This window comes from Mastigoproctus giganteus, chromosome 1, assembly GCF_048544385.1.
Source record: "Mastigoproctus giganteus isolate SK-2022 chromosome 1, ASM4854438v1, whole genome shotgun sequence".
Classification (NCBI taxonomy): Eukaryota; Metazoa; Arthropoda; class Arachnida; order Uropygi; family Thelyphonidae; genus Mastigoproctus; species Mastigoproctus giganteus.
In genome coordinates this window covers 149,812,685-149,827,895 of record NC_143575.1, presented here as the reverse complement: position 1 = coordinate 149,827,895, position 15,211 = coordinate 149,812,685, and the positions used below count along the sequence as shown (strand labels likewise).

Here is a 15,211-nt window from a genome sequence, read left to right as displayed (position 1 = left end):
GAAGGCAGATTACGAGAAATCTTTGGCAAAAGATGCTAAGGAAAACAGCAAGGATTTATTTAATTATATAAACTATAAAAGGAAGGGGATGAATCTGATTGGTCCACTTGACATCGATGGTTCGACTGTTGATGATCCTGCTCAGATAGCAAACAAAGTGAATGAGTATTTTGCATCTACATTCACACATGAGGAATTATTAAGGTTTGAAAATGGCAGAAGGTTATCAAATTGTCGCAGGATACCTAATGATTTTGTAGTAACTGAGAGCAAAGTGGAGGAGAAATTAGCATTAGCATTAGCATTAGCATTAGCATTAGTAGAGGCATTTGATGCAAGAAAGCAAGCTTATGCAGCATCAGCCAAAAAAAAAAAAAAAAAAAAAAAAAGTAACATAAATAAATAAAAATAACCACTTCCACTTCACCCCTCTGTTCGTTCGAAATACCTGTCCAGCTGAGCCTTAAACTTATTTAGGCTATCAACTTCCACGACAAGGGATGGAAGTCTGTTCCACCCACCAACCACCCGCTGGCTAAAGGCAAATTTCCGCACATCTATCCTACATCTGTCTTTCCTCAATTTGAATTTATGCCCTCTCAGGTGATTTTTCTGAGCTAGAGGAAGAATCCCATCAGCATTGAGCATGCTCAAACCATTCAAGGCTTTGTACACCTCTATCAGATCACCCCGCTGGTGCCTAGTTTCCAGACACTGTAATTTGAAAAACTTAAGCCTTTCTTCGTAAGAGAACCCCTTTGTCCCATTCACCAATCTAGTTGCCCTTCTCTGTACTCGTTCCAGCAGCTCTACATCCTTCCTGAAATGAGGCCTCCAGGCCTGTATACAGTACTCTAGGTGTGGCCTGACCATTGCCTTATACAAGGGAATAATCACCTCCTTATCCCTGCTAGAAAAATTCCTATATATCATTGACAATACACCATGAGCTACTCTTGCAGCTCGTCTGCACTGCTCAGAGAACTTCATATCTGCCTGCACCACCACCCCCAGGTCCCTTTCATTCTCTACCACTGTCAGTGTAGTACCACAGAGTTGATACGCTGCTCTGGGGTTGCTGTTTCCCATATGTAGTACTTTACATTTGTCAATGTTAAACTTCATTTGCCACCTCGAAGCCCATCTGCTCAACCTTTCCAAATCCTGTTGCAGCAGCATAGTGTCAGTAGTGTCCTTGACAACCCTGCCAACCTTCGTATCGTCTGCAAACTTGGACATTAAGCCTGATATACCATCATCAATATCATTTATAAATACAGAAAACAATAAAGGCCCCAATACTGAACCCTGAGGGACTCCACTAATAACATTAGTCCACGATGAGCAGTGTCCATTGATTACCACTCTCTGTCTTCTCCCCCTCAACCACCCCTTTATCCATAGCAGCAACTTGCCTCCAATGCCACACTGCTCCAATTTGTTTAGCAGTCTTCCATGTGCAACAGTATCAAAAGCCTTTCTAAGATCCAAGTATATAATATCAAAGTTATTCCCTGCATCCAGTTCTTTTGTGACTGCATCATAGTATCCAATCAAATTGGTCAGGCAAGACTTCCCCTTAACAAAACCATGCTGTGTCCTAGCTATAACTGAAGTCTTGTCTAGATGATCCTGCAGTGCTTCTTTCACCAGTGCCTCCATTAATTTTCCGGGAACAGAAGTTAAACTCACAGGTCTATAATTACTTGTGTCAGCCTTTGATCCCCCTTTGTGAATTGGGGTCACATTTGCACATCTCCAGTCAATGGGTACCTCCCCTGAGCCCAAGGAAGCTCTCATAATTATGGCTAAGGGTTTGCTTACCTCCTTTGCTGCCTCCTTTAATATAACTGGATAGATCCCATCCACCCCAGGTGCCTTTCTTGTGTTTATCTTCAACAATTTCTCCTTCACTTTGCTCTCAGTTATTACAAGATTCTCTAGCTTACTGCTAGAATTGAATACACCTCTCGCATTCCCCTCGCTGAATAACTCCTCATGTGTGAATGTCGATGCAAAATATTCATTTAGTTTGTTAGCTACCCGAGCAGGGTCATCAACAGTTGACCCATCGATCTCAAGTGGACCAATCTGATTCATCCCCTTCCTTCTAGAGTTTACATAAGTAAAGAACTCTTTGCTGTTTTTCTTCGCATCCCTTGCCAAGGATCTCTCGTAATCTGCCTTCGCCTGCCTAACCTCCTTTGTAACTTGGTTGCAGATCAACTTGTATCTATCATAGGCGTCCGTGTCACGTGTTAATTTGTATGTATCCCATGCATTTTTCTTCTCTGCCATATGCCTCATTAGTTCATCTGACATCCATTTTGGCCTAAACCTTGAACAATATTTCTTAGTTGGTATGTAAAACCTAGTAGCTTCCAAGATAAGTTCTTTGAATGCTTCCCATTTTGAATTTGCTGTTGGTAACATCATCAGTTGGTCCCACTGTATAGAATTTAAATACTGTCTCCGTCCATCGTAGTCGCCTTTACGGAAGCAATAACCCTTCCCTTTACCCCTAATGGTAGTTACCTCTTTCAGTAAATCCCACTTCAGCACACTGTGATCACTGCCACCTAGTGGTTCATTTATCTGCAGATTCTTAATGCATGAAGAATCACTGCTGATAATCAAATCAAGAGTATTACTCCCTCTAGTTGCCTCCCGAACATGCTGATGTAGAAAACAATCATCCAATAAATCCACAAAAGCCCTGCTAGTGTGTGAGTAACCAGCCCCCAAATTCCAGTCAATATCTGGGAAATTAAAATCCCCCATTATAAGACTCTCTGATTTACTGGCCCACTCTATTTCTCCGAACAGTTTCTTATTATACTCATCAGAGTCATTAGGCCTATAGCACACTCCTACTCTCAATTTTGATCTCCCAATGCTTATGTCACACCAAACTGACTCGACACTGCACTGTCCAGCGATGTCGACTGGCTTCACTTCCTTGGATTTTATGTGTTTTTTAACTAATAGCATAACCCCTCCTCCCTTCCTATCCTGTCTATCCTTTCTGTAGACATTGTACTCCCCAAATTCCAGTTCTGCATTTCTTATATCTGTGTGACACCACGTCTCTGAAATCCCCACAATATCTGCCTTTGAGGTTTTGAGCAATACCTCAAATTCATCAAATTTATTTACTAAACTCCTAGCATTGGTGTACACACAAGTATACATGCACCTGTTCTTTTTCTTAGCTACCCTAACACAACCCATATGTTTATTTGTACCCCAATGATTCCCAGCAGTCTCTGAAATATCCTGCATCTTATTTTCCAGGCTGCGGCTCATTCCAATAGAAGCAGTGCAAGAATCACTTTCACCTCTGCCAGTGGCTACTGTTAATCTATTAGTCCTTGTATCCCCCCAATCTAGCAGTTTTCCGACCCACCTAACATTGCCTCGATAGCATCAGTAAACATTCTTGCACCCTTTCTATTTAAGTGTATCCCATCCCTGTAGAAGTAGTCTCTCCTGTTAACAAGTACAGACCAGGCTGAAAAAAATTCTACCCCTTGAGCCCTGCACAATCTTTCCAGGGCCGAATTGATTGACAGGGCTCTCATCATATACTCCCTCCTATCGTGTCTGGGCAGAATTGCAGACACTTTCAATTTCAACCCTAATTCACGGCTTTTTTTCATCAGTGACCTGTACTTGTCAAGTAATTCCGCCGGTCTCCTACTCTTAATGTCATTAGTGCCAACGTGTACAACTATATCACCTTTTGTGCCCTTAAAAGATGATATCCGCTCTACAACGTCATCAACTTTTGCCCCTGGCAGACATACCCTGGCAGAAATTGTTGAAGTTAAACATAAGAAAAGCTCCTGGGGTGGATGGGATCTATCCAGTTATATTAAAGGAGGTGGCAAAGCAACTAAGAAAACCCTTAGCCATAATTATGAGAGCATCCTAGGACTCAGGGGAGTTTCCCACGGACTGGAGATGTGAAAATGTATCCCGAATTAACAAAGGGGGATCGAAGGGTGACACGAGTAATTACAGACCCGTTAGTTTAACTTCTGTTCCGGGTAAAATAATGGAGTCACTGGTTAAAGATGCATTGCAGGATCATCTAGACAAGACTGCAGCAATAATTCAGACACAGCATGGGTTTAGTAAGAGAAAGTCTTGTCTGACAAATTTTATAGGATATTATGATGTGGATACAAAGGAACTGGACGCAAAAAATAATTTTGATATCATATATTTGGATTTCAGGAAAGCTTTTGACACTGTTACACATGGAAGACTATTGTACAAATTGGAGCAGAATGGTATTACGGGTAAGTTGCTACAATGGATAAAAGGATGGTTAAGTGGGAGAAGGAAGGTGGTAATCAATGAGTGCTGCTCTTCGTGGACTAATGTTATTAGTGGAGTTCCACAGGGTTCGGTGTTGGGTCCTCTGTTGTTTTGTATATTTATCAATGATATTGATGAAGGTATATCATGCTTGGTGTCGAAGTTTGCAGATGATACAAAGGTTGGCAGGGTTGTTAATGACAGTAATGGCAGTGTGCTACTGCAACAGGATCTAGATAATTTGGGCAGATGGGCTGAGAAGTGGCAACTGAAGTTTAACCTTGACAAATGCAAAGTACTGCATATGGGTAGAAGTAACCCCAGAGAAATGTACCAACTGTGTGGTACTACACTTAAGGTGGTAGAAAATGAAAAAGACCTGGGAGTAATTGTGCAGGCAGATATGAAATTTTCTGAGCAATGCAGACAGGCTGCCAGGCACGTCCTGGGGTTTTGTCAATGATATATAGGAATTTTGCTAGCAGGGAAAAGGAGGTGATTGTCCGTCTGTATAAGGTAATGGACAGGCCACGCCTTGTGTACTGCTTACAGGTCTGGAGGCCTCATTTTTGGAAGGATGTAGATTTACTTGAGCGTGTACAGAGAAGGGCAACAAGATTGGTGAGGGGAATGAAGAGATCCTCTTACCAAGAGAGGCTTTAGTGCTGCAAATTGCAGTGGCTGGAGACTAGGCACCTGTGCGGTGATCTGTTTGAGGTGTGTAAGGCCTTGAATGGGTTGAGCACGCTGAATTTTGATGGGATCCTTCCACTTGTTCAGATTACGAACCTAAGGGGGCATAAATTCAAATTAAGAAAGGACAGACATAGAATAGATGTGCGGAAATTTGCGTTTAGCTAGCGGGTGGTTAATTGCTGGAACAAACTTCCATCTGTCGTTGTGGAAGTTGATAGGTTTAATAAATTTAAGGAGGAACTGGATAGGAATTTGGAGGGAATGGTATGATTTTTTTTTTTTTTTTTTTTTTTTTTTTTTGGCTGATGCTGCATAAGCTCATACACTTACTTTCTTGCATCACATGCCAGTACTACGAGTACTTAAAAAACACATGCAATTAACAGACATGAGACACACAGCATGGCAGATGAATTTAAATATTCGGGTGGCCTAATACTGTATAATTGTTTGTGTTTGCAAATAGTTTGGATATGCTCTGACCCAGTCGTCTGGCCATTACAATTTGGCCTTTGTCAAACTCGCTTAATTCCGCCTTTCCCATCTGAATTACGAGAGTTACACTGATTAACGGAGCTCAATATCAGGTGTACTGATTTTTAGAGCAGAAGATATACGAAATCTAAATGGTACAGAAAAAAGTTCAGAAGGTGAAGATATTCTGTAACGGAGAAAACATTCTGGTTTGATTATGCTTAGCAGCGATAAGAAAGGAAGAAACTGAAATGAAAATACATTATCTATGTATAACAGTTTGTAAGACATTTGTTCAGTTACTACTATTTTTAATAAAAATTAAGTTTCTTATAGTTATTTTAAAAAAATGGTATATCTGTTAGTTTTCGGAACGTAACCCCTCTTTTTGTACTGGTTCTTAAACCCGTAAAACATGGTTTCGCAATACACAAGATGATGCAGGCTTGTCTGACCGAAACATAGCATCAGAGACTTAGGAGCCTGTTCAAAACTAAGCTGAACGGAGAAGACACAATACACCACATAAACATATATGCAGTCCCAGTGTCATATATTCCTTCGGGATCATAGATTGGATTAACACCGAGCTGGAGGATATCACGAGAAAGAAAGGACAATGATGACCAAGAGCCGCCGACATCATTCGAAGTCGGTCGTGGACAGACTGACCATAACACCGGAAGAAGAAGAAGGAAGGGACTTGACAGATCTTAGTGAGCAAGAGAAGAAAGCGACAGAGAATCTGAAAGATTATGTTCATAAAAACACAGCGCCAGGACATAAGGAAGATAAACAAGCGGCATACTCAAAATAACCTAAGCGAGGCCGCGCAGACAGAAACAGGAAGCTAGAAAGATAGGCAAAGAAGATACTTAATGACGTACACTACAATGACCATATAGATAAAATGGCTTCCAATGCATGGCTTATGAGCCTGGAACGCTCTACCCCGGAGACTGAAGGATTGATGCTCGCTTTCCTAGACCAGGTAACTATAGCAAACACCAGGAACTATAGAAAATATATTGCCAAAGGAGCCCGAAGTGCCAGATGACACATGTCGACGATGCCACCTGGCCTCAGAAACGGTTGCAGAATGATTACCCAAACGGAGCACACTCGTAGATACGACCAGGTAGCCAGGATAATATATCAGAAGCAGCAGTGGCGTATCCGGGTATCATCGTAAGGGGAGGCATGGCAAGCAGACTTTTGAGTTTTTTTTTTTTAGAACTCCTCCTGCGTTTTGTTTCTTTAATTTCAAAATTTTGGTTGAGGGGAGCATATGCCTCTCTGCACACTCCTGAATACGCCCCTGAGAAGTTGAGAGGAAATACCAGGTGACCAAACAAAGCGTACTGTATTAAAAGTACGAACCCTAGGCCGTCTTAGAGACCCCCAACCGACACGGTGTACTGGGACTGTACCATAATAACGGACAAGACAATCCCGAGCATAAAACTTGTTGACAAGTAGGAAGAGGCTACCTATCTGATCGACACAGCGGTGTACAACACTGGTAACCTCCAAAAACCTACGAGGAAAAGATCAGGAAGTACACAAACCTAAGACAGGGATCAAAGAAATGTGGCATATGCAATAAGTAACGATGATCCCGATCACCGTATCAACCACCTGTATGGTGCTAAAGACTCTACACAAGAGCCTAGTAGCAATATGTCTCCCAGAGAACACCTACAAAGGATTCCAGAAAGTCGCAATCCTGAACGCTTTAGGTTAGTCAGAGAGTTCCTTGACGAGCAGTAACACTGGACATAACAGCGACCCTGTGCACTTGGTACCAGTACCGGTCATGGGGTGGAATCCTATAATAATAAAATTCTGTCCGGTTATGAATATTTCTCGGAGTTCACCTGAAATTTTCAGTTCCTCAATCTTCTGGCGTGATATAGGTGAAACCTACAATCAACCTTTTCGCTGGTTTTCAAATTTCTCTTATGTAGTATTATGAATTGTTAATTGAAATTCGATATCTACATATCTGTGATAAGTTTTAACTTAATTCAACATTTTCCATTTATAAGATTTTAAAAAAATTAAAATTACAAATTTATTAAGAAATAAGCAGAAAAAACTAATGTGCATAGTGATAATACGTGTGTCCGCAGTTCCATAACAATAGACAAAAAAAATCAAACAAGCAATTGCCATTAAATTAAAATTGAAAAAAAAAAAAAAAATTAAATCGATAATTTTCTTTTTTTTTTTTTTTTTTTTTAGAAATTCTTCCTATAAGACCTTGAGGTCGTTAAAGTTCTTCATCAATCAATTTTTGTGGACTTTCATTCAGTTTTTGCGTAAACTCCATAACTGATTTTGCATAGGAATAAAAATGTATTCCTAATTATATACAGTTATTTATTTATTTATTATTTTTTTTTTTTTTTGCGTATTTCTTGCAGTTCTCACTAGCGGCGAATACATTTTTGGGATACTACTATTCGAAATTATGCCTGACGAAGGCGCGTTATCAGGCGCGAGAGCGCAATAATGCATATACGCATTGTAACAGGGTGCTTAATGAATTTGCAATAACTGAGATCAAAGGGGAGGAGAAATTGTTGAAATTAAACACAAAAAAGGTACCTGGGATAGATGGGATCAATCCAGTTATATTAAAGGAGACGGCAAAGGAAGTAATCAAACCCTTAGCCATAATTATGAGAGCATCGTTGGACTCAAGGGAGGTCTCCACGGACTGGAGATGTGTAAATGCATCCCCAATTCACAAAGAGGATCTAAGGGTGACACGAGTAATTATAACCCTGTTAGCATAACTTCTGTTCCGGGTATAAATAATGGAGTCACTGGTTAAAGATGCATTGCAGGATCATCTAGACAAGACTGCAGCAATAATTCAGACACAGCATGGGTTTGTTAAGGGAAAGTCTTGTCTGACAAATATCATTGGATTCTATGATGTGGTTACAAAGAGACTAGACTCAAAAAATAATTTTGATATCATATACAGTACTTGGATTTCGGGAAAGCTTTTGACACTGTTGCGCATGAAAGATTACTGTACAAATTAGAGCAGTAGGGTATTAAGGGTAAGTTGCTGCAATGGATAAAAGGGTGGTTGAGTGGCAGAAGACAGAGAGTGGTAATCAATGGACGCCGCTCGTCGTGGACTAATGTGATTAGTGGAGTCCCACAGGGTTCGGTGTTGGGTCCATTGTTGTTTTGTTTATTTATCAATGATACTGTTGAAGATATCAGGCTTAGTGTCGAAGTTTTGCAGATCATACAAAGGTTGGCAGGGTTGTTAATGACAGTAATGGCAGAGTGCTACTGTAACAGGATCTAGAAAATTTGGGCAGATGGGCTGAGAAGTGGCAATTGAAGTTTAACAATACAAATGCAAAGTACTGCATATGGGTAGAGGTGACCCTAGAGGAATGTACCAACTGTGAGGTACTACACTTAGGGTAGCAGAAAATGAAAAAGACCTGGGAGTGATTGTGCAGTCAGATATGAAGTTTTCTGAGCAATGTAGACAGCCTGCCTGAACAGGTCATGGAGTATTGTCAATGATATACAGGAATTTTTCTAGTAAGGAAAACGAGGCGATTATCCCTTTATATAAGGAAATTGTTAGGCTATGCCTTGAGTACTGCATCCAGGTCTGGAGGCCTCATTTTAGGAAGGAGTCCTCTTACCAAGAAAGGCTTAAGTTTTGCAAATTGCAGCGGCTGGAGACTAGGCACTTGCGAGGCGATCTGATTGAGGTTATAAGGTCTTTAATGGGTAGAGCAGGCTGATCTCTGATGGGATTCTTCCGCTTCTTCAGATTACGAACCTGAGGGAGCATAAATTCAAATTGAGGAAAGACAAGTGTAGAACAGATGTGCAGAAAATTTGCCTTTAGCCAGCGGTGGTTAATTGCTAGAACAAACTTCCATCTGTCGTTGTGGAAGTTGATAGCTTAAATAAATTCAAGGAGGAACTGGACAAACTTTTAGAGGGAATGGTTGTGTGAAATTATTTATTTATTATTTTTTTTTTTGGCTGATTCTACATAAGTTCATACGCTTGCTTTCTTGTATCATATGCCTCTATTACTACTACGTTTGGGTGGACATCGTTCAATCTCATATAACTGCTAGATGCAGTCAATGATTGCATTCATTGTATACCTCCCCCCCCCCCCACGGAATATAAACAAGAACTTTTTTTGTTGTTGTTTTGTTTTTCCATCACTTTAAATATCAATGGCATGAATACTGAAATTATAAACGAAACTTAATATCATAACCCCATGGGCTCACATCTGGTGAGTATGGGCTTGGCACACCCAGGGTCCTGTTGTTGTCTGTCGTTGTTATTATTTGGTTTTTAGGAGCATTAGCAACTAAGGCCATATTGCTCCGGGTATATGCGGTGGTCATTCCCTGACTTTTTCGCAACCTCCGTATTTGGAGGTCACGGGCTCGAACGCCGGTCTAATCAAGAAGCGTGTGCTACGCACTGCTGCTCCTGCCCACCCGGCTACCGAGGCTATGGATATCATCATTCTTCTCTTTCTTGATGATTCCCTTCTCTCTCTCTCTCTCTCTCTCTCTCTCTCTCTCTCTCTCTCTCTCTCTCTCTCTCTCAGGGTAACTCGGGATTTTTTTTTTTTTTTTTTTTGGCTGGTGCAGCATAAGCCTCAGGCTTCCTTGCACCATATGGCTGATAATAATAATAATAATATCATATCGAACTTAATAATCGAGGTTGATCCTCAGTAAGTTTTGTAATTTTATTAATAAACCGACTCAGTTCAGAAAGCCTCAATACAATTCAAATGTAATATTTTTTTTTAGCCCAAATCGACCAAGGGATTACAGTAGCCCTTTGTTTCCTGCTTGTTGCGCTCGTAATAGTACTACGTCCCTCTCCATCTAATTAATCTAATGCGTTAATAATAAAGGGAAATAAATAGTATATACTTACAGCGGCCCTTCTCGATTCGTGTGCAGAGCTACGGAGAAACCAAAATAACTATTTTTATCACCAGAGAATAAAATGGGAAAGTGCACATCTACGTTGAATCCCAGAACTATAACTTGTATACATCCTAACCACAGAGAAAATGTTGCAGCTATACATTGTAACCGTTCTGGTCCCATTTTATCGATTTTGTAAATTACCATCCTCTTTTCAGAAAGTTATTTCATGAACATATTGTTAAAGCAATATTACGCTGGTTACAGGTATGCAAAACAGAAAAAATTCCAAGTGAGCATATGTTCACTACTTCAATTTAACAATAATAATGTTAGAGCCTAGTTCCGTTCCGGAACGGATGTGGTGTCGTGCTCTAGAGTTATGTAGTTTGCAGTGAAAGAGTTTCCACAGCTTCGTACACGGGAAATAGTGGTAAACATTGATAAGAAAGAGGCAAGGCTCTTCTCTGTGGGAATGGTTAATACGGCACATCTTGGTATACTGGCAGTTTACTCAAATTTCATTTTCAAAAGAATGAATGCCAACCCCATTAATAAGAATCAACAAGAAAAAAAAAAAAAAAAAAAACGAAAAACAAAACTGCTATTTGTTTATCTGTTTCTACATCTGTTTGATTGTGAGCACGCGCTCACAATCAAACAGAATCTGAGAACGAAATTAACTTCTCTTTTTATATCTTGAATATTTTATAATATAACATTTAGGGCAGAAGTTCTCAAACTTTGTGATACCGCGCCTTCTAATGATTATATTTTGAGATTAAAATTGGGCAATAAATAAAACACATATTTTATGGGAATATAAATACAGTTAACTAATGAACAGACATCAAATAAAACTTCATTAACCTTAATTTTTTTTACGAAGACTACACCTACCAACATAATGACAAAAATTGAAACAAGCCATAATAGCATAACTAGCATGAAAGAGGAAAGGGGCTTGTGTTTTGTGAATTGGTCAATGATGCGAGTGTTAGTAATCTGAGATTTAGCCCTCATTTTTACTATGGACGAAGGTGATTTTTTTATACATTACACATTCAACCGTATCCAGCTGCGATCCCCACAAGCCCTTCTAAGATGCTTGCGACTCCAACCTTTTGGTCATGCCCCAGTTTGGGAAACTCTGGGTTTAAGGTAATGGAATTTTCAAAGAATTTAGGTCAAAGGCTTCGTTTTATGGGAACTAAAACATTATTGTACATAGCGTACACAGTGTTTGGGGTGAGACGCCACCGATGGTTTCACCACAACTGCGCCAATAGTACTCTTGTGAGGAAAACAAACAGTACTCTGTAAATGCCAAGAGTGTATGTATATAGTGTGTGGTTTATGTAGATTTGTGTCGGGTTCTGTTGTTTTTCTGGCTACCAGGATCGCCTGAGCTTTCTGGATGGAGACCAAGTTAATAATTATAATAAAAAAAAAAAGAATGGGATAACTTCCAGTAATTGGGATGAAAGTCACACAGCAAATTTACTGCATAGAACGCTAGTGGCATGAATGGTAAGAGGTTGCTGGCAACAGAATTCCTACCCAGCAATAGCCAGGTCAGCAGGAGCACTCCATGACAGATATGGAAGGTCACAGTCCATGGACATGAATGTAGAGGTAAGAGTACATGAAGGTAAGTGTCCAGGTTTTGTCTTGTTTAAGAGTAAGAATATAGTCCGATTAGTCTCATCCTGAAAAAGGAAAAAGAATGCTAATTACTCGAAGTATATAATTTTAAGTGAGCGGTTTCTTTTGTAATGGAGGTTCGGCGTTTTAACGGTCTTGTATCTGCAGAAGTTTCCTTTTGGCAAATAGGTTTTGAGCATACTGAAAGGAGGCACGATATTACTCCTCATCATTAACTAGGCGGTGTTCATAACTTCGCAGTATTTGCTGCAGTCTGGAGAAGTAGATTTATTTTGTCTCCATAGAGCGACTAGTTGTAGAATTTTAGAAGCATCAGCAACGAAGGTCATATTGCTCCATGTTTTTTTTTTTTTTTTTTTTTTGTTAGTTGTTGGCGCATCGGCTTCTGTGGCCATAATGCACCTCCCAAGGTTTTTGCACTACTCTGATTCGAACCCGCGACTTTTGGGTACCATTTGACATCTCTAATAACAGGACACGGACCCTACAATGAGAAGCTGCACGGATTCGGACTCACTGAGGACCCAAACTGTACGTGCGGGGAGACAGAAAGCTGGAATCACATAGTGTACGAGTGCCCACAATATGAAGACCTCAGAGGGGTACTTATAACAAAAATAAGATACCTACCAAAAGGATTGGAATCCCATTTCATAGATACTGAGGATGAATATAGAGCATTATCCCAGTTCGCACAAGCTCTTCATCAGGAGAAGGACATTAATCACCATCTACAATGACTGACATCAAGTACCACTATTGAGACACCAGCCAGCACAATGTAAAGGCTGCAACTAAAGATGAGTGACACAAGCACAAGGACGGAGCTTGCCCCATGAGTAAAGAAACTTGAAACAATAGCTGCCAATAACCATATGGCGATCTGAAGAGGGTACTCTAGCCCCCTTCACCTTTAAACCTACTTCCTTGGGGGGGAGGGGGGTACATTTTCGTCCTCCTCCTCTCCTCTCCACCCTATATCTTCTACTCTACCCCAGTTTTCAGTGGGACATGGGCATGTCCCACTGAAAACTGGGGCTACCTACTCTATTGGCCCCATATTTCTGTCTTTCTCCCCCCAGCCTTCTGCCTCCCCCCTCTCTATCTATACGCTAGCGAAAGGCCTACCCAAAAACTTAACATATCTAAATTACCTTACGCCTATAACTTGGCCTAGCAAAACTAAGCGATTCTACCCCTACGTCGACGCTTTTCTGTCTTTCTTTTTTTATTTTTTTATTTTTTTATTTATTTATTTATTTTTTTTTTTTTTTAAGGTCCTAGCCGCCGAAATCTCAGGAAATTAAGTGGCAGGACCTGCCAGAGTGAAACAGACTACTGGGTTCCTGGTCTGCCTCCACGGGGCGTAAGTGGGGCAACGTTGGGCCTCAATAGGGGCCCAGCGGCTAAATGACAAGATGAACAACGGTACAAGGTCACACATATACAAAGTCCATACACTTTTAAATCTCTGGCTTTTCCAGTCAACTGGTTCACCCACAATGTAAACTACGCGGAGATGGGGGGAACCCCTTGTGCCGTTTGACCCTAAACACACTTACACTTACACTTTTGGGTTGCGAGGTCTGCGTGGGTAGCACAGTGGTACCGCCACCGTCCTCCCCACACCGGGTGGAAAAGGCCCGGATTCGAATCCCGTCGATGACGGGAGGAACTTTAGTGGGCTTTTTTCACTCCGTGGCTGAGTTAGTCGGTCTCAGGCGTAGATAGCAAGGTTTTTTCCCTCAGAAACTGAGGTTTTTTCGTCCAGCAAAACAGGCAAATCGACCAGAGAACACACGCAATTTACAGACACGAATACGGGTTAATGTAATTTCATTTACGGGTAACCCTAATATAGTAATTTGATTTTTTTTTTTTTTTTTGGGTTGCGAGGCAGGCACTTTACCCACCCGGCTAGGCATTGCTCCATGTATATTGTCTCTAAATTGTATGTATTCTGTTTTCTGGACTAAAAACCAGAGTTTCCTGGAGAAAGAACCATGCTGCCCTCGCCTCAGACCGAGTAACTCACCCACGTTATGAAAAAGGGGCATAAAAATTCCTCACGTCATCTACGGAACTAATACTAAGGTCTTTTCCACCTTGTGTGAGGACGACAGCGATTCTACCAACTGTGCTACCCATGCAGACCAGTCGTAGAAGACGTGCTTCCAAGTTTTATTGAGCCTGCAGAGGCAGTGAGGATCCTGTGCTATACTAATTGAGACGAGTTTGCCGTTGATTTAATCATGGCCCATAACAAGGAATACAGTGCATGGAGCCAGCTGGGATACATTTGATAAGAATTCCTTGGTATAGTATAGTTTTGCTAGATTAGAATTAATTGGTTTGCTATTCATTCTTGTTCCTGCTTGACATTTTTGGCTGGATCAATAATGATGTCAAGGATGGATGCAGACCCATTCTAATGACCTCTAGATCCAAGGAGAGAATCCCTGCCGGGACCTGATGGGCAGAATTTCTAGTTGTGGAGGAAGCACATGTAGTAGCTAGGAGGATACTGCGTTGTAGAGTGATGAGATTCCATTGATTATTTGTCGGAATGATTTGCAAATACCAGCTTCTGGCACAGTATGTTATGATGGGTAGAAAAATGGCCCTGTATAGTAGGGCAAGAGTGCTACGTTTTAAGCCCCAGTCATCTGTTGATCCTTATAACCATGGCTGCATATCCAGGATAACTCCAAGGTACTTTATTTCTGTTTGATTGTTCCGTCTGCTATCTTAATATGTTGAGGCTTGGTGGTTTTAGGTGTTCTTCAGGGAGATAGGGAGTTTGTGCATATTAGACCATTCCTCAAGAATCTGCATAGTTTGGATCCCGGTTGTTTCTAACGCTGCCCTGGAATTCACAAGGCAGTGATGTAGTAATTGTTGGTTGGGTTTTAGGTGCATCGGCAACTAAGGCTATGTTTCTCCCCGTATATTGTCTGTAAATTGCGTGTGTTCCGAGGTGGTTTTCGTTTTGCTGGACGAAAATGTTTCCGGGAGAAAAAACCATACTACCCTCGCCCGAGACTGACTAACTCAGCCGCGTTGTGAACAAAAACCTATAAAAATTCCTTCCGTCATTCGAT

The 15,211-nt window shown here is 40.9% G+C and overlaps 1 protein-coding gene across 1 annotated transcript in view; it reads right to left on the bottom strand.

Annotated features, from left to right (window-relative positions):
- The window catches only part of LOC150091193 (integrin alpha-9-like), a 295,920-nt gene extending 285,152 nt beyond the window's left edge, over positions 1-10,768 (bottom strand). Inside the window, exon 1 of the mRNA XM_090389494.1 lies at positions 10,453-10,768. Coding sequence (XP_090245620.1) covers positions 10,453-10,652 — 200 coding nt within the window. The 5' untranslated portion in view covers positions 10,653-10,768. The remainder of the gene's footprint in view (positions 1-10,452) is intronic.
- Between the last annotated feature and the right edge of the window lie 4,443 nt (positions 10,769-15,211).